Source organism: Buteo buteo, chromosome 11 (genome assembly GCF_964188355.1).
Source record: "Buteo buteo chromosome 11, bButBut1.hap1.1, whole genome shotgun sequence".
Classification (NCBI taxonomy): domain Eukaryota; kingdom Metazoa; phylum Chordata; class Aves; order Accipitriformes; family Accipitridae; genus Buteo; species Buteo buteo.
In genome coordinates this window covers 96142-116118 of record NC_134181.1, presented here as the reverse complement: position 1 = coordinate 116118, position 19977 = coordinate 96142, and the positions used below count along the sequence as shown (strand labels likewise).

General features: G+C 45.7%; 1 protein-coding gene across 2 annotated transcripts; it reads left to right on the top strand.

Moving 5' to 3' along the window:
• The first annotated feature begins 10310 nt into the window (after window positions 1-10310).
• On the top strand, window positions 10311-15903 carry LOC142036217 (carbohydrate sulfotransferase 4-like). 2 transcript variants are annotated; one of them, XM_075039341.1, is made up of 2 exons: window positions 10311-10411; window positions 14339-15903. In XM_075039341.1, the coding sequence occupies exons 1-2, from the start codon at window positions 10350-10352 to the stop codon at window positions 15489-15491; spliced, it is 1215 nt and encodes a 404-aa protein (XP_074895442.1). In that variant the 5' UTR covers window positions 10311-10349; the 3' UTR covers window positions 15492-15903. The 2 variants fall into 2 exon arrangements, with proteins under 2 accessions (XP_074895442.1, XP_074895441.1); XM_075039340.1 differs by lacking the exon at window positions 10311-10411 and adding an exon at window positions 13203-13251.
• Window positions 15904-19977: the final 4074 nt, after the last annotated feature.

Below are 19977 nucleotides of genomic sequence, written 5' to 3'. Positions count from 1 at the left end.
CTCCTGTTGTGCCAGGTCTGTCTTGGCTGCTGTGTGGGTCACCCTTGCTCAGACCATGGTGCTGCAGTGCCCTGGACCTGCCTCTGCCTTGCAGCTGGCTGCCTGGGGCCTGCCCTGTCACCAGCAGGGGCATGGTGAGAGCGCTTCAGACCTCAAAGGCACCCACCAGGCCTTGAGGGCAGGATGGGCCCTGCAAGCCTGGCACAGGCGAGAGCTGGCCACCCCTGCCCCACAGAACAGTGGGGTGTGCGCCTGCCCGTTGGCCCTCACAGCCTCTCCCCCTCACCCCACAGCCTCTGACAGAGCGCCGGGTGCTGGTGCCTGCTGCTGCCAGGAGGCGCTGCCCCTGGACTGGTGCCAGCTATGCCAGGTGCTGGTGCCTAACCATTAAAGGCTGGGGCAGCTGGGAATATCCTGCTGCAGCGTTGAAGAAGGGGGTGGCACCTCATGAAATGCTTGTACTGTACAGGGTGTTCGTGACACGGCAGCAGTGCCAGGGCTACTGATTGCTGAATACGTCAGCTCCATAAAGTAATAAGGAACTGGTGGCCCAGTGTCTGTCTGCTCATGTGGTGGAAACAGGAGTGCCTGTGCAGTCAAGAGATGATAACGCCCATAGGACCACCTGTTCTGGTGAGCTCTTCAGGGGCTCGGGGAGCCATTTCTGAAACTGATGGAGGGGTGACTTGTGGAGTTGCCTCATGTCGTCACCTACAGCTCTGTTCACCTGTCCTCCTGCAGAATTGGGATTCACAGATCAACCCTGCCTCCCCAATGATGCAGAAAGTGAGCTAGCTCTAGATTACACACTGTCAGACCTCCTGCCAGGTTCTGCAGACATCTCGTTGCCTCGCCTTCCCCTGCCCAGGACAAAGTCTGGGTACCAGTACTCCAGTAGAGGGGAGGTATCTATATGAGAAAGATAGCAGTCTATGAAAAGATCATCAATACATCAGCTGAGTGTCCATGCTACATCCTTTCCCTTCAAAGAAAGCAATTCCAGAACAAAAAGAAAGAGAGAAAAGCTGGGGCTATGGGTGAGTAGTAAATGGCTTCAGAGATTTCATGCTATTAGACCTCCAAATAGAGCCAAATAATCTGAGCAGCTCAAGACAAAACATTGACAAATAATAAGTAGGGTGGTGTGCGAGGGGTCTGTTGGGCCTGGAGACCTTTACAGCATGATGCTGCTGCATTGTTATGCTGTCCTGCATCAACTACAGCTGTCAAGTTTCCCCTGTCTCCTTGAACTCTTCTCCACTGGGGTTCTGTGGCTTTAATTCCCATTACTAATGAACAGATCCTGTTTTTAGAGAAAGCTGCTCCTTTCAGACTGCTCTCCCTTTATAGATCCCTTTCCTTTCAGAGTCCCCTCAGAGATGTCTATTAACATGCAAATATTCTGCAATGATTAACACCATTCTGTTTCTTCTTAGCCCAGATGCATTCGGCCAGGGATGCTGAGAGAGCCAGTGACATAGGCATATATAGAGAGCTCACAGATCTCAAGATACTTAGATTTCTCAAGGCCACATCCTCTATTGCCATCTTTTGCAAACATAACGCTGCCTTTTGACCACGCCTAGGTTTTCCCTGCTGCAATAGCAAACTAGCATTAAACCACAAATGTGCTAGTATCATTTTTCAGGCATTATACTCACAGATGCTTTGCGTCATAGTGTGGGTGTAGCCTAGAGCACCCTGCTAGCCATACAAGCTAGCCTAAGCTGGTGTTTGGAGGTGCTTTGTGCCAAAGCAAGCCCCTTCAACACTGAGGCCAAGGAAGAAGCCAAGACACACTGCTCTTCATCAGATGCTCAGACAAGGTCTGCACTGCTTTGGTAGAGCTCCCTCAGTGCCTTTATGGCTGATCCACAGCCATCCTCCCTGTCTTAGCTGGGGACTACCAGCTGTATACTCTTGAGCAGGCTTGCAGTGTGCTTCTGCTCTTCTCTGCACCGTCTGGACTGGCCATACTTAGGGGGAGAGTGACCTACCCCAGACACGGGGACCTAGGCAGTGAGGCAACCTCGTGCCTAGTGCTTTCCTTGGGAAAGAAAGGGACTTCTCAGCTCATGGGCAAATGAAGGTGAAGCGTCTGAGGCCTCACTTCCAAAGGGGCTGGCAGCAGGGCCCAACCCAGCAGGGCAAACTGGCACTGTGGGTGGGTTGGGCCAAATCACACCTGCCTGCAGTGAGGCCATCAGCTCCCCCAGGTGCCCCAGGAACCTGGGTGCAGCCCAGCCCCTGGCCTCGCCCACTCTCTCTTCTAGCAGCCCTGACTGCCCTCAGTGGGGTTGCAGACTGGAACAGTCCCTGAGTGTCTTCCTGCCATGGGGCCGCGGCCTTGGTCACGAGAGCCTGTCTGGACTGCTCTCCACCAGCATGTAGCCACCCTGTACACCCGCAGTGGGAAGATGTGGTCTGCCCTGAGCTGGACCCAGGACGGTTGCAGGGCAGTGGTCTGGGGATGATGAGGGAGGCCCTGGTGAACCAGGGCCCAGCCTGCCAGGGAGCTCAGGTGAGGCTCGAGCATCGAGTGGAGGGGGAGGAGGACGCCAGGGGAAGGCGTCCGTGCGAAGCGTCTTTGTACGTGAGGGCTGGCACATAACCTCGTTTTCCCAGGCTGTGCAGGACTGTCAGAGGCCAGATGAGCTGACCTGCTCTGGTGGCGTTACCCACGCGGGCTGGAGGAAGGAAATACTTGGCGCATGGCAAAGGGAGACACAGATAGTCTGCCACAAGAAGTGGCCAGAGAGAGACTGTGGATGCAAGAGGAGGCGGCAGCAGTGGGCTGGGAGACACTACCTTCTTGTGACTGGGAAGGATTTTGCAAACCAGACTGTGAGAGGGTGGAGGAGCTCTGGAGGAGAAGGAAGGCTCAGCATGGGCAAAGTCTTGCTATTGACAGGACAGCCACAGAAACCACAGCCTTGGTAGGGTTCCAGTAGCTGGAAGGTACCTAAAAGCTGGCTAGCTAAGCTTAACTGGTCAGAACAAGGTTGGGGTTATATCTTCTATATTGGCCTTCAGTCTGGGATCGCAGCACTGGGGAAGCTTTCTGAGGGGCAGAAGCCTGGATCTTCCTCATGGTTTGGCTGTCTGGCACAGGCTCTCTCACAGTGCTGGGAGCTCAGACCTACACCAGCCCTTTGTTTTGTCATGTATGGTCTTCCATTAGGTTATTTGACTTGAGTCAGTGTTCCCTGAAGCCTTGCCAGTGCAAACAGGTCCTGTCAATAGGTCTGAATGACTGACTTATTTCCTGGATGCCTTACAGTAGTTGGTGCTAGTATAGGGTCTTCTGCACTCTAGTGCGTTGTGTGGACTATGCATGCTTCAGCTCTGCTTATTGCTGTTGTTCCTCTCAACTCTAAACTAGCTGTTCTACTCCAAGCATCAGTGCATGTGCTGATTTCTGGTTTTAGACTGCCTGTGGACATAAATAAGGCAGAAGCTGATCAGTGAAATGAATTCAAAAGCTGAACAAATACATTTTTTTTCTTACTATTTTTCTCTTTTCTGTAATGTGTTGGTAAAGTATTATGTGACATCATTCTTAGAGCCTTATTTACATTAGGTTCTTTCTTTCCCTCCTGTTTTCCCATTTTCACATTTCCCCCACTGCTTGAGATATGAGTGCTATAGTACAACAAAGCCAATAAATGATCGTTGCCATTGCGTTATTTTGTAAGACATGGGGACGTGGTCCAGTAAGTTTCTTCCTGGGTTACAGATCCCTCCTTCCTGCTATTGAACAGACAGTTCTAGGGCAGAGCTGTCTTACTTGTCCACCCATGGTGGAATACCTTTTTATGTCATTCTGTAAGAAAATGAAAAGGCAGATAAATGAAAATAAAATCAATTAGTACACGGGTTGATAGTAAGGAGAAAATAACAATATTAACTCAAGTAATGGAAAGGTAGGTGATACTGGAGACCAGACAGGAAATGGAATAACGTCAGGCAGATACAGCCAAGAGGTTTGTTTACTAATGCAAGGAATCCGCAGTAAAATAGAGGAACTACAACTCCTGATACTGGTCGTAGAGTGGGGGAAACTTACAGACTGCCATAGATTGGCAATCATGAATGGAACATATGTATTCAAAGGCATGAATTGTTCATGAAGGGTAGAAACACAAGTAAAACTCATGTGACAAGTGAGTAATGATGGGGGTGAAAAACACAATTGCGTGTCTGAAAATATCTTTGTAGAGAACTTAGAAGAAAGCATGACGGAAGGGGTCTTATTGGCCCTGTGTGATTACATACACAGATCTCCATGGTATTAAAATAATAAATACAGTGAGGGACTGTGTGATCATGGAAGACTTTCAGCTTTTCAAGTAGAGACTGGAAAAACAAACATTACTAATAATAAGAAGAATTGATTGTTCCTGATATGATGGGGAGATTTGTTCACTGAATTAGTGAGCTAATAAGAAGTGACACTACTTTAAAATTGTTTTGGTAAGCAGTCATCATCTTGTAGAAGAGTCTCATGGAAAATAATCTCCAATCATGTGAATACAAACTGGATCAGTTTGAATTATGGAGAGAGAAACAAAGGTCAGGTGAAGTGAGGAGCACAAATACTAGCATGTGGATGAGGGTTGTAACTTTCCTAGACTATAATATATCTTCATGTCAATTCTGTAGTCTGGAACAAGGGCAATAGTTGTTTGCACTCAGCAATGGTGATTTCATGGTACTTGCCAATGGCTTATGATCTACCTAAATGTCTTCAGCTGATCCAAACTTCTACAGCCTCAATAGCAACATACATTGGTTCTATTTTCTTTCTTTTCTTTCTACAGAACTAGGGCAAAACGGTTCAGTTGAAAACTATGCTCTGATGCCTGGAGGTTGAGCATGTTTCATTATGACTTTCCTGCTGCCTAACACTTATCACTCTAGTTCCTGATGGCTGCATTTATAGCTCATTTGTCTTCACTGCATAGTGGAGTCCTCAAGTCTGCGTACATGTTTTGCAGTGTTTTGTTCCTTTCCCAAGCTGTTCAGCTGTCCTTCTCTTTGAATGCATCTCTCTAAGGCAAGATCCGTTTCACTCCAGTCTTGCTATTGCCATCTGAAATAACAAAATTGTGGAGTAATTTTGGTTGAAAGGGACATCTGAATCTTTATAGTCCAACACCCTATTTAAACCAGGGTCGATTAGAGCAGGGGCCTTGTCCAGCTGAGTTTTAATATCTCCAAGAATGGAGATCCTACAGCCTGTCTGGTCTCCTGTTCTAGGGTTTGACCCCCTGCATTGTGAAAAATTTTCTTCTTATATTAAGTCTCTCATCCTGTGCTTGTGCACCTCTGAGAAGTGTCTGGCTCCAGCCTCTCTGCACCCTCCTGTTAGGCAGTGTCAAACAGCAATAAGGCCTTCCTTTTGTCTTCTCCCAGCTAAACAGATCGCACCTCCTCAGCCTCTCCTTGTGCATCTTGTGTGCTTACTCCTGACCCGTTTTGTGGCCTCTTCTGGGCTCACTCCACTAAAACAATGTCTGTCTTTTACTGGACCTAGTATTCCAGATGCAGTTTCTGCTAAGAGAGGGGAAGGCAACCCTCTATTGTCTGCGAACTTGTCAAGAGTGCACTCTGTGCTATTGCCCATGTCATTGATTAAGACATTAAACAGTATGTGCACAAAGATCTCTTTAATTTGGAAATCTGTACCATCTCCACAGCGATATATAAACGCTGTCTTTAACAGAGGCATTAATTACCACTTCTGCTGCTTCTTTTTTGTGAAAACAATTATATTTTTATCTTTCTGCCACTTCATTTTGTGCAGGGACACTTAGGAAACAAACATTTTTATTTGCTTTGATATTACAGACTCCACTGTTGTTTGGGATTTTTTTTTGCCTCCTTTCCCAAAGTGAAAGTGGAAAAAATAGTTTCTTCATCCGAAGAATATTTTTAACCTATTGCTACGCTTAACCTCAGGTTTTGTTTCCATACATGCAAAGGTTTTCACGTGGAAATTCAGTTACCCAGTTTATTTATAACATTTTGCAAATTTGCAGTTTCTAGCTATTGGCTTTATGTGTTAATCACACCCTCTTCTTTGCTGTTGGTCTTACCAATCTCTCTGCTCCACTGTGTTTCATAGAGCATTTGCCGAATGACAATAGAAAAGTTCCTTGCTTGTAAGGGTAACTTAGGTCTTTTGTGAAAGAATTATTTACAGAGACACTGCAACTGCAAGCAGGGTGGGGAAGGGAGGGATTCAGCCACCATCCTTGCTCTCACCTACTGCAACTTTGGGTCCTCCTGTGCCAATTCAGACAAGTCTATTTATCTCAAACAGCTTCTAAACCAAAATACAACTTTAAAACTTATCTCAAACACAAGGAAAAGGCCATAGCAACACGGGTGCAGGAGCCACACCAGCCTGCCCTTGGAGACATGTCTCACGTAGGACATCATATCAGTCATTTGTCTCATCTTTCCTTGTTCTGGAAGCCACATGGGCCAAGATCTGCTCTGGCTCAGGAGGAACTTGCTCTGACTGGAATTTAGCGTAGACATTGCACCTCTGCTCCTAATCATTCTGGTGCTTGCCTGACCACTACATTTCCTTTCCATCCTCTATGAATGATGATTTCTAAAGCAACCAGAGCAACTGTATACATCCCTGCCAAAAAGCTCTTTCTGAAAGCCAGAGTTCTGCTCTGTTGCCTTCATCCCTATGAAAGTGATAAGCAATTGACATACAGACGTCTTTTGTTTCAAGATTACTCTCAAATTTCTTTTCAGCAAGGAGCAGGGTTTTCCCTGTGCATTTCAAAACACAAAAATGCAGCAGTACTCAAAATCCAGTCATCAGTACAGGACATCATGCATGGTCCTTGTGTGAGTAGCCACATTGTAACTTTCTGTCACTCAATCTTGCAGAGCCATAAACTTCCATCTTTACAGCCTTAGTGGTGCCAGCTAGAAAACACCTAAACTCCCTCTGCTTTGAAAGGGAGATCTCATTCTGTGGCAAGTATTCACCCGTGCATACTCACCATGTTGACTCTTATGGCAGCTCCCCGATGTCATACCTTTGGGATGCAGGAAATGTGAGCTATCCCATCACACACCTCTTTCAGGTGTATTGTGACACCAGGATCTAACTGATCCCTCTAAATAAATATTAACAGACATATATGAGAGACTTGTAGTCTCCTAAATTTGCCTTTCTGCCAGGAAGGCAAGAAAAAGTGGCAGCGTATCAGTCCTTGTGTTTGAGAGTCTAAATGTTTTTCCAAGGTCAAAGTTGTGATCTGAGCCAGACAGGATGTTCTAAGATAGCAAACTTCCCTTCAAATTTTAGAAGAGAATGCCCCTCTCATCTCTGCCTGGAATCCTGTCAGTGAATAAACATTGCTGTCTCCAAAGGAGAGTGCTCCCAAGGGCAGGGCTCATGAGACAGGTGAGTTGATGTATTGAAGAAGAGGGGAGAAGGATGCAGAACGTATGAAGGCCTTTCACCAGTCTGAGTCCCCTTCTATGTTGTGCAGTGTTGTGATCTATCTTGCATGTGACAGATGGCTCCAGGATTAATAGTCCTCCTCTGCCTTAATTGTGCAGCATCCTTTTGCAATTAGTGGAAAGAGACACAGATTTCTGCAACATGATTCCCGTGAGCTGCGTTAGGTATCAACCTGATATAAGACGAATTGCGTTCTACAGGCTATCTAAGAGCAGATGCTAAAATCCTGTATAGCTTAAAGACTGTGAATAGGCAGAAATTAATCATTGCCTCTCTTGATAAAAAAAGATATTACCAAATACAGTTTTTATATGCCAGGTTCAAAAAAGAGGGAAGTAGCTCTCGGAACATGCAGCTGAACATATTCTCATTGCTGGGGAATACTGCTGATGCCAAAAGTATCTGTGAGTTCAAAACATGATTGGACAAGTAAATAGAAAAAAATCTAGGTGCTGTGAAATGCAAAGACAAGCTTGATCTCAACTGATTTTAGACAGCTTCAGCGCAGATGTCTCCTCACAAACATCACCCCCCACTCTTGTCACAGCCAACAGAAAGAAACAGGAACTTCTAGGGCATCACTCTCGCTAGCTTATTTTGGACACATACATTCAGAGAGGTGAATCATGTACTCCAGAGCCTGCTGCAGGCCAGGAAAGTACCTAGGGAGGAAACGTGCTGCTTCTTCTCTTCCCTGGGCATCTGCTCTTGATGATGGCAGAAGACAGGGCATGGGGTTGGTCAAACCCTTCAGCTGAACTGGTTCCATTGCTCTAGGTATGCCTGTTTCTCTCATCAGACTATCAAAGACATGCCCTCAGGGAGGGAGTCTTCTCCAGTGTCAGCACTTCAGATTTACCTCTAGGCCATACCTTGGACGCTACTCCTCAGCCTACTCCTGTTGCTGCTGCACTGGGTCAGGTGTGCTCTGTGTATGTGTGCTGGGGAGCACAGCACACATTGCTTGCTTCTTCAGGGTGTAAGAAATGGAAAGTCTGGCTGCATGGGCAGTTTGCAGGGCTCACTAGTCTCTGAGTCCCCAGAAAACACCTTTAATCATGGAAGGAGGGTAGAAAGCAGAAACGTGATCAGCCAGCGTGTGAAGTGGTAGCAAAGTGTACAAGGCCAGGTGATATGGGACTGACTGCAGTTAAGCAAAGCCTGACTGCCATATGCTTCTGCTTTGTTTCATAAACCTTATGAATCAGACATACAGGGAGAATGATGTCCGTTGTTCAGGAGCCAGAGGATTCCTCCTTCGCTTTCCACAGTGTGCAGGTCTCAGGAAATGCAATATGCCAGAACAGTGTGCCCTCCCAAGCCTTGTCTCCAAAGAAAAGTATGTTTTCCTCCTCTGTACAACTGGTCATGCCATGAAGGCTGCCTTCTGGAAAACTCAGCCAAGTAGTTAGAACTTGGGATCTGTGCCACTGAAGAAACCTGCTTGACCCTGTGACTAGAGGACTCTATAGTGGTCTTCAGTGCTGTCACGAAGCCTGAATATCGGTGCTAAAGGTCCAGCATGTCTTGAGCAAACTACATACAGGTAGAACAGGAGTTTTGATACATCTCTGTTCATGCAACTGTTGGTCAGGGAGGAATAAGGCTTCAGGAAGAGCCACTCAAGTGGTGTGACTTTTACAAACCAGCTTTGTAACACTTAATGACATACAGGTAAAGCCTTCCTACAAATGGTGTCAGTGCAGGGGATAGGAACACATAGCTGAAATCCAGGTTGCACAGAATATTGTATGCTTCTCTCTGGAGGGCCCTACCTGGACTACTGCCAGCCTCTCACCTTGCTTCCCAGCCCAGGGTTACCAGGGCTTGACCACCTGTGTTTGCAATGCAGCAAGTGAAAGGGAACATGACCTGCCCCATTCAGGTTGTCCCTCCTGCTGGAAGGACCAGCCTTGCCCAGATTTTTTGCTTCTGCTGTCTCCTGTACTCTGCTTGCCCTCAGAGCAGCTCAGTGAGACCCTTGGGGACAGGGGACACCATCAAGGGAAGGTCTACACCTCTCCAGGCAGTGTGACAGAAATGATGAGACCTGGAATAGGAATGACCCAAAGCCATTGTCTGTGCATGGTCGCAGAATACCACGCAATTCTCTTGAGATCGGTGCTGCCGTGCTTCATTACCTTACCTGGCACAGGCCCATTGCAGTTCCAGCACCTTTGTGAATCATTAACAGGCCAAGTCCGGCTGCTCCTTTCACAGCTTCTCTTTTCACAGAATTTTCTTTCCTGGCCCCCAAATGTTTAACTCAAGCAAGGCACAGACAGAAATTAGTCAAATAGACTCTATGTGAATCTGCATCTGCTGACAACATGGCAAGCAGCCAGAGCAATAGTAGGCAAATATGCCCTATCTCTGCACTCGTGGTGGGCAAGCTGGTCCTCCTTGCAACAAGAGTTCCTGTTTGTCCTTTGCTCTTACGCTCCACAGACATCCCTGTTCCTCTTTTTATGGAGAGCAGTCTCTTTTGGAGCTTGCAGTGGGACTTAACATAGGAGCACGTCTCAGTCTCCTTCATTAATTTCTTGGCCCTTCTCCTTTACTAGCAGCGTTTGGTCATCTGTGCCCCTACAAGAAACTGCCATTCCCATGCTTTGCTGCTTAGTGCAGGGTGGAGTTTTCTAGTTTAAGGCTGGTCAAAGTAGGCGGGCACTGTAGAATAGTCAGTCTTAGAGCTGGACATACACAAATGAAGGGGGCAGGAGGGAGCAGGCACAGGTATAGGTAAAAGCTGAGTACATGTGTATATGAGAGCCTGGCATGAAGGCAGAGTGCCAGTACGTGAACGCGCAGCTGTTCGTGTTGCTGCCTGGAGGAGTGTGTACCACAGCAGTGTATGTCTGTGAGGGCAACTTTGCTTGAACCAGGTCTGGTGGTGCTTCAAGAAGACTTGTTAAGGTGAGATTTTCAACCATTTCTTGGTATCTGGTGTGGATGCTCTGGTGCCCAGAACTGTATTTGACTGCTCATGCTCAGCAGCCTGAACTGGGAGATAATTTTTGTAAAACACTGTAAACATGTGGATGCCAGTAAATTGCTATGTGATTCCTCCTGCAGACAGAAGCTGTTGGTCTGGCTTAGAGGGTAGTTCCTGCTTCTCCCGGCTGTCTTCTCAGAGCCCCTTCTCAGCATTTCCCACTAGTGACAGTCATGCCACGTGTTCTCCCCTGAATGGGCAGATGCTATGTCTAATTCTGCAGAAGCTGATCAGGCCAAATTGAAGACAGATGTGATAAAACTATGAGCAACCAGCAGTGCCATCAAAGACCAGTGTCTGGGGTTTCCCTGTCACCAGATCCTCTTTGCTATGCTACTGCCACTACAGCAGTGAGGGATCTGTGCAGGTCTGGATTGCTCCCCCAGACTTGCAGAGCATTCAGCCACAGTCTGCATAGTACGAGGTTATTTGGGGCTGTACTGTCACTCTCTCCCTCAGACACGCACAGGTTCCACACGCCTGTATTCTGGGGACATGCCACCTGTGCTAGAGTGTGTTTGGTGGGTATGTCTCCCTGGGGCTGCTTTCTGCTTTCTGTAATGCTCTTCCTTTGCCAGGATCAAGCTTTTCCAAGGCTTCTGTGTGTTTCTGGAAAAGCTTAAACCTCTGTTCATTTTTTTTGGAGACCAGCTGCTCAGGCAGGCAGATTGCAGTTCTTTGTGTACTTGTACATGTGCCGTGGGAGATTTTAACATGGTGACGCTGGATTGTCGTATTTTTCAGTAGTTTCTGTTCTTCATCCTTAGTGCCTTGAGATTCTTCCTGTTCTTTCTGCTCTGAACCAAATCCTAGCTCATCTCTCTGCCACCAGACAGTAACAGTGTGCCTTTTTTTTGTTCTGCAGCTGAGATTGTCTCAACCATTCTGGGCTGATCTTTACTCTGCAACACTGTGAGGGCTTCATATTTCATTTTTGCAATATGAAATGAAGTGAATCACTTGTGACTCTGGATGTTTGCTGTAGGGAAAATGTGGTTAAGACAAGATCTTAGTTTAGAAACATCCCAGCTGCCATGATTGAGAGATACAGTGGTGAAAAATAAGGTTATGTAGTATTTCTTTCATATTAGGAAATGTCAGATAGAACCTTTACCACTCTTTGGTGCTCCTTTATTCCACTTCACCAGGCACACACAACTCATCAGTCCTTCTCCCCTCCCTGTGGGACAGACCGGTCAGGGCAACAATCATCACTACTTCTTGTATAAGAGTGAAGAAGCTGTTGAGGCTGTGGCCTCACATGAGGCCACTTCTACCAAGAGCAGTCACAGGCATGGTCTGCATACTCTGTGAAATGTCTAAAACATCCAGCTGTCCCACCCTTGTTTGGTTCAAGATTAAAAGCATACCCTTGCTTCCCAGAAAAACTGAATCCATTCTCTTTGACTCACACTCAGACTGTTCACACACAGGTTTCTGGAGAAGTAATGATATCTGTTGTTTTAAATCTGCCTGGATATCTTAATGCCAGTGTTCATGTCTGCTCAACAGAGTTTTTCTCAATTGAGAGCTTCTGGCTGTAGTCCAGGAACTCTGTCAGGAGTTAGAATAACGATATCAATGGTGCCAGATAGAAGTGATATCATCAAAGTTCATTTGGAAGCCAAGACTTTTGGTAAACACTGCTGTATTTATTTGCAAGGAGGAAACTGATATATAACTTACTTTTACATCAGTCTTTGTTTGCATCTCTTCGTAGGCTTGGTCCAAATGTCGACCTGAATCAGCTTCTTGTCAGACCTGAACACTACAGTCCATTTGTACAACAAAAAAAATCAGTGGGCTTCTTGTCCAGGAGATCAGAAGCATGCTGTCTGTCACTAAATGCACAGCCCCATCCTTGCAAGACATTATTAAAATAAAATTCATGTTGTAGTAGCACTTACTGGCAATGACCAGGCTTACCCATTGGGCTGGGTGTTGTCCTGGCTCTGAGAAATTGTAATTGCTGCCTTATAAACCCTAAGCTCAAAAGGAATGCAGAGCAGGTAGATTAGATAAACAAGCCAATTTATGCATATATGCTGGAGGGAAAGATGAGTACCCTTTCTAGTTGGTTAGCAGCAGTGACTGTACCTGGAAATCTAAACATCAGTGCTACAGAACTGAAATCATGGGAGGAGGCATCTCCATGAAAATTAGTTTGAAAGCTTTGCTGCAGAGGGAAATTGAGGCAGAACATAAGGAGGAGGTTAACGAAATGTTGACTGGGAACATTCATGTATTACCATGGACCTAGAAGATCACACGGTAAGCGCGTAGCAGGGAAGCAGTGTCTGCATTGTGGCCAGTTGGGGCACACTTTACACCTCTGCTGCTTTAGTAGGAAGGCAGCTGCTCTTCAAGGGCATGGCTGCCTGAATTCTGTGCAATTGTGGGCTGCACAAAAGCAGTGTACAAAGCTGTAAGGACCTGGGCTCCAGTGCTGCTCTGTCCAGAACGACTTCCAGCATGCCCTGCAGCCCTGAAGACCCTGCTCTTTTTATCTTGTCTGGCTGTGGAAGCACCTAGAAGGAATAACCATGACTGAGAACCAGTAAGGTTTTTTAATTTTAGTTCACCTTCGGAAACGTAAAGCAGTTGCACTGGCCAGAGAGGCCCACCTCCACTGCAGTACAGCTAAACTGCCAGCGTGGCACATGGTGACAGGGGAGCACACCATACTGTGCGGATTTCTGTCCTACCTGAGGAGCCTGTCCCCAGGGGCAGCCAGTGCTGCATACACCCACCTATATTCAAGGTACAAACAGGCATGGCTAGTGGAGGGGAGGAGAGCGGATGAGAGAAGAGTAGATGGCAGATGACTTTTTAAAAATTAAGTCAATCCTTTCTGCCTCAGTGTGACAGTGTACTTCCTGCAGATTTCTGTGCCAGCCTACTGAGTACTCTCAGGCTATGAATTGTCCCCAGGCAGCACAATGGATATTTTCCAATAATGAAGTCATCCTCAACAGGCGAAATAGAGATTTAGTGCAAGAAACAAGGAGCCAGCTTTGGGGAGACCTTTGAGTTGGACTAACACGTTGTGTTGTACCTCTTCTCATGAAAGACCTACAGGATATAAGTGGAGTTGGAGGGAGGGGTATTAGGAGACAGTCTTTAAAAAGGAGTTAGGCTAAGAAAGGGGTTAGTTGTAGGTAAGCCTGCCTACACAAAGTTAGATGAGATAAACCCTTGTGGGCCTTTCTAGCAAAATTGTCTATGATGCTGATTGTAGAGGAGATACTGTTGTGCCTGGATTTATTACAGTGCCAAATGCTTTCCTTTGGTATGTGAGATTTTGCCTGTGATGACAATAAATGTTTCCTGAAATTCCAAAAAGAATATAAGTAAAATAAATGGAAACCTACATTGTGTTTTTACAGCATTCTGGCATAAAAATAATTGTAAACGGTGGTCAGAGCAGGAGCTTAAAAGTAACGATGTGGAACTGTTGAATTTGCCACAAAAACTGTTTGTTCCATCTTTCCTCCATAAAAATCATAGCAATTGTGTACACTAAGTACACATTTGTGTGTGCTGACTTATTTCAATACACTGAACTAACTCTTAAACTTTTATCAAAGTGCAGACAAGCTTTTCAGTGATCTTCTAAGACTGCATTAGAATGGCTTACTGACAAACAGTGGTTTTGTTACAGAAAACTTTCAGCCCTGCAGTATTTATGTCTTTTCCAAAGATACCTTGTGTTGTGGTTGTCACAGTATCATTTGTAGTGTGACAGCTTTCCAAAACCCTGAGCCCGCAGAGGGATTGGCAGGAGCCTGATGCACCACATCCTGCCTTCTTCATGATCCTGTGATGCTGAACTTCCTCTGTCTCTGCAGGTCCCTTGCAACCATGATGAAGTCTAGAATGGTGCAGGTGCTCCTGATTCTGGCAGCTCTGTCCTTCCTTCTGATCCACTTCCAGTTCCTACCATGCAGCAACAATGCCTCCATAGAAGAAAAACCTTCTCCAGTCCACATCCTCATTCTCTCCTCCTGGCGGTCAGGATCTTCCTTCACTGGACAAATCTTCAGCCAGCACCCCAGTGTCTTCTACCTGATGGAGCCCGCATGGCATGTGTGGGTTAAGATGTACCAGAACAGTGCCAAAGTCTTGCACATGGCAGTGCGGGACCTAGTCAGGTCGGTCTTTCTGTGTGACATGTCTGTATTTGATGCTTACATGTCTAGCCAGAAGAAGAAGTCTGATTTATTTCAGTGGGAGACAAGCCGAGCCTTGTGCTCCCCCCCTGCCTGCGACTCATTCAGTCGCAGTGACATAATCACTGCAGGCAATTGCAGAACGATCTGTGGCAAGTACCCATTCAGCAAGGTGGAGGAAGCTTGTAAAACCTACAGCCATGTTGTCATCAAGGAGGTTCGGTTCTTTGACCTGAAAGTTCTCTACCCCCTTCTCACTGATCCATCCCTGAACCTCAAAATCATCCACTTGGTACGTGATCCTCGGGCTGTGTTCAGGTCCCGAGAGAATACAATGGCAGAACTGAAACGTGACAGTAACATTGTTGTGGGGTCCCAGAGGACGAAGGGAGAAATGGGGCCCTACAACACAATGCAAGTAATCTGCAAAAGCCACGTTGAGATTTATAAGGCAGGCAGTCAGGCCATTCCCAGCTTCCTGAAAGACCGCTACCTGCTGGTTCGCTATGAAGACATTGTCAGAGACCCGCTAGCAAGAGCTGCTCAGATGTACAGGTTTGCAGAACTCCATTTCACACCAGAACTTCAGAAGTGGGTGCATAACATCACCCATGGGAAGGGGCAAGGAGCACAGGCCTTTGATATTGGGTCCAGAGATGCACTGAGAGTATCCCAGGCCTGGAGGGACACCCTTCCCTTCCAAAAAATAGAAAAAGTGCAAAATGTGTGCAAGGATGCAATGGACTTGCTGGGCTACCAGCTCGTTCAGTCCGAAGAAGAGCAAAAAAATATGTCGCTGAATCTTTTGTTTGGCCAGAACTCAGAGGAGTAACAAATTCTGAAGGCAGAAAAGCTGCTCTCTGTATGTACTCTGTGAAGGCTGCAGAGTGCAGAACTGTTTGCTAGAGGAAAAGAGGACAGAGGTGCATGCATATGTGTGTAAGAGTGCGTGCATGGATGTGCTATGCAAGGACCAGTAACACAGGAACCCCAACTCACTCATGAGAGCTTTCTCGGCAGCACAGGGTCACTCTCTGAGGCCCCTGGAGGCTCAGCCACAATGCAGGCTGAAGTAATGAAAGTCTGTTTTCCAATTAAGTCCATGGTTTATGTGAAAGTGGATGTGTAGGTTGTAGCAAACAGAATGCCAAAGGAGCGGGACCAGATAGCAGAGCTTAAACCCCTCGCAGACCGCAGCTAAATACTAGTGAAACCACATCGAGCAATTGCACTGCAAAGGAAGAGGAGACATAAATGGAAGCTGAATAAAGAGAGCATTATTTGTTGTGCTGCCACCCAGGATATGTAAAGCCAGAAGAGATGCAAGGATGACCAGACATTGGTTTCCAGAAAGATCCTTTTTTCAGAATGATTGAGTTTTCAAGCCCAGTTTTTCTTTTGCTCCATTCCTGTGCTTGGGCATCTAGCCTTGGTGGCAATGTTGGGGAAATGTTTGTGTTTACTTACTATATAATGGGCAAACGGAATAAACCAGCTATAGTTGAAAATAAAAAACTCCTGGGTTTGCATATGGGGATCCATTTCTGGGACTACGTGTATCCATTTATTTTTCAGCTGAAAAGGGATGAGGCTTGATTCTGAGGATGTGCATCCTTGGGAGAAGGTGATCAAGGCAAGGCTGGGCATGGGAGGTGATCTGAGGAGGCTCCAGGCAGGATCAGGGTGTTCAAGGTCATGGGAAGCTGTGTTCCCCTTCCCACTTCACCCCCCCCCCCCCCCCCAGTCCTTGGTTCATTGCTCCTCCTTCTGGTGCTCCTCTTCCCTATCTGCCCTGGCTGCAGCCCCTTGCCCCATGGCCCTGTTTACTTTGTCAGTCAGCTGCCCTCCTCATGCCGGTGTAGCTCTGGTAAGGAGTGCTCATATTAGACCAGCCAGAAGGGCATTTGGTGCCCACTATAGAAAAGTGACAATGTCTGCCTGGAGGACTAGACCTCATTTGCATGTTATTAAAAAAGTTGCAATATCTTCTTAAAAAGAGAAATCTATACTGCTGAATTTTAAAATTAGGGGGTATAGTGACTGTGTTCATGTTTGAAGGTGTATAGGCAAGAAACAGTGTCCAGCCTCTACCTACTGTGTGTGTTTGAAGGGTGACAAGGGGATTCACCTTAACTGAGGAGCAATCTCTAACAGTAGAAAGAAGGCTCTTCTGACGTTCACAGCAGCTGGGTTGGTTGGGTTTTCTTCTACCAGAGAATTAATGAGGGTTTTGTTATGTGCTGTTTCTGCTGAGGAAAGTAGGGAAACTAACCTTATGGATGGACACTGAGCAGTTATGTTGTTTAGCAAGAGAAAGTAGCTGCTAGCTGAAGACCTGTTGGAATGAAGCAGTGAGCCATCCCCAGTTAACAGTCAGCTCTGAGACGACAAAGAGTAGCAGCTAGAGAAGTTAGGAGAGCTTCCCAGCCCAGAAGCAGCTCTGTAGTCACTGTCACTGGGGTAGGCATCAGCATTCCAGATCCTGTGTGTCCCTTTGGGGTAAGGGACCATCCTGCAGCAGTTAGTAAGAGTTGCAGAATGAATTGTGCCACAGCAAGCAGTGAGCAGGGGATGTTAGCTGCCCAGCAAGGCAGCTCTAGAAGCAGAATTGGTCAGCAGTGGGAAAGTTGATAGAGGCAGGAGGGAGGAGCTTTTCTTTCAATTTTTGTTACATTCAGCATTATTATTAATTATTTAGACTTCACAGGCCAGTGTTTTGTTGCGGCATTTCTCTTATCCATGAAATTATATTTCTTCAAATGCCCCTGCGTATGCTCCTGTGCCTTGTAAGGGGTGGATGGGCAGGGGCAGACCTCAGCTTGTTGTTACCCACTTAGCAGGGTTTTCCTGGTTTCTGGGTGCGGGACTAGATTAATGTCAGTGTTTCTGAAAGAGCCCTTTGAAATTGAAATCCAGACATCTCTTACCACTAAACAGGGCCTAGCACATTGAATTATTCAGATCCACTACTAAGTCTGTACACCATACAAGCTGAATTTCTTCTATAGCTGCTGGTGATTCCTTCAGCACAAAGTCAGTCACTATCCAAATTTCACTTTCAATCATGTTTTCTTTTGGACAAAGCATCAGCCCTGATCACCAAGACTAAAAACATTTTAAAGCAGCTGTGGCTGATTACACGTCCTCCGGGACGTGGTTTCTTTCTGGAGACCACTAAGACAGGGTTCCTCTGAGTATGTATCCTGTTGTTTAAAACAAAGCTCTTATTCTTAGTGGTTGGAAAGACTTCAGGTGGTATTTCTCTATCTTTTCAGTGTCTGAATTTCCATTTAATTATCTGTAAAACTGGAATAATACTGACTCAATTCAGAAGAGGTAGATATCAGTCTTGTATTGTGTAAATAAAGGTTTGAAGCTAGATTCATAAAGGAGACACCAGAAGTTGTATCCAATATTTAGGCTTTAGTGACATTTACAGATCACCTGCTACCATAGCAGTGTGCATTTCTAAACCCCTAATCCCTGCAAAGGGTGGGATGTTGTATATTATGGAAATCATAGTCTTGTTACTAGGGATCCTGTTGCTGAATGACTAAATCTGTGCTGAGCCGGCAGCGCTGGCATCTTGGTAGAAAATCCACTGAAAGCAAGGTATCTTCCTTTACACAGTGTTTATGCAAACTCGGAGCAGGCAGGCTGGCATAGAGTAGGACTCATACTGTGCCAGAGAAGCGCACAGCTGCTGTTTTTCTTTTGAAGTCCCTTTAAAATGGACCTTAACTCAACATACTCAGCTAAAAGCATAGTGTCTCAGAAGCCTGGTCTGTCATAGTAAAGAGCTTCCTACTTTAAGTGCCAGGCCTATTTCTGAGCAAAAATAGACTCTTTTCAGTACCTTGCTAATTATATCTCCACATTAACCAATGTCAGCTTGACTGGCGTAAGTTTTATTATGAATACTTGTTTTCAGTGGACTCAATTCTGTATATCAAATGTCTAGCTGGACAAAATCCTTCATAGTGTTACCAGTCAGCCAGTAAACAAATGACATAAAAATAACATATGATGCATTTTCTTAACGTCCTGTTTTGAAAAATTACTTTAACTTCTGCTTCCTAACCCTAATCAGAGAAAAAGCAGGATTGTTGATTTCAGTGTATATCTTTACTACACTCCTTTAGCTATGTTTCCTCAGTACAATAGGTAAGTTTTTATTTTTTCTGGAAGCACCAAGGCCACACAGTGTGGTTACCTGAAAGTTTAAAGTTGTCTTAATGCAAGCACAGATGACTTAAAATACTTTTTTTTTTTCTTTGAGTTACAAAAAGAGCGTTTCTGACACTCTCTGATAGTACAGGGACCTTACATGAACATGGAAAGCCAAACTGTCTCTGGCATATTAGAAGGAATGTAACTGTGTCTTTGGTAAGACAAAGCAGAGAAAACAAGCCTTTTTACTGCAGGAGAAGGCAGAGCCAGAATGCCCTGAAGCAGAATCATATGATATAGTGACATGTCCAGGTCCCGTTAATGGGAAAGTGGACTGAAGAGACCTAGACCCATGTGTGTCTGCACAAGTAAGAGTGTATCTGTGGATAAGCAGTGCCTTTCAGGAGTTCAGAACAGATGAAAGAGGGCAACCTTGAGTAAGCTGTGCTCTTTGTGTCTTAGTTCCTATGCCTACTGAGTGCCTCAAGTGCATATGGAAAGGTTTTCAGTGTTAGACAATGTCTTTGTATGGTTCTGCAAAGGTAAAAATACTGTATGCGGACTCAGAAGTTCACAGTGCCTGTCTGACTAATTGCCATGAAAAAGACAAACTCAGTCTTAAAGTGTCACTTAGAATTATAAAGATATAATAAGCCTTACTCCTGATCTTTTTATGTTGCAGCTACTTAATGTGATCTACCTCTCACTTTGAATTCTAGAGCAGTTTTGGTTAAACAAGATGACCATTGAATTCTGAGGTTATTGTGCTGCTGAGACGTGTATACCACCCAAGCTACAACAGGCGTTTTTGGCTGCAGGAGGTGATAGGTCTCCTGTTCTTGAACCCGATCATCAGTAGTCCTTGGATTTCAAATCCAGCTGGCAAAATTTCTACTTACTACTTTATTTGCCATGTTGTCTTGCACTCTCTTGTTAAGTGCTTGCCTGGTCTTCACCACAAGTCTCAAGTAACCAGTCTGAGCAGCACGAATGTACCAAGTAATTCTCACTTTTTCAGCAGCAATGACCTGTCCAGTGAAACACTGCATAGTCTAAAAGAGAGTTTTGGCATTATTTGGTTACATTGGTTAACTCTCCAAATAATCAACTGGTGTTTCAGGACAGCGTTTTTCTGAAGTAGCAGTCTC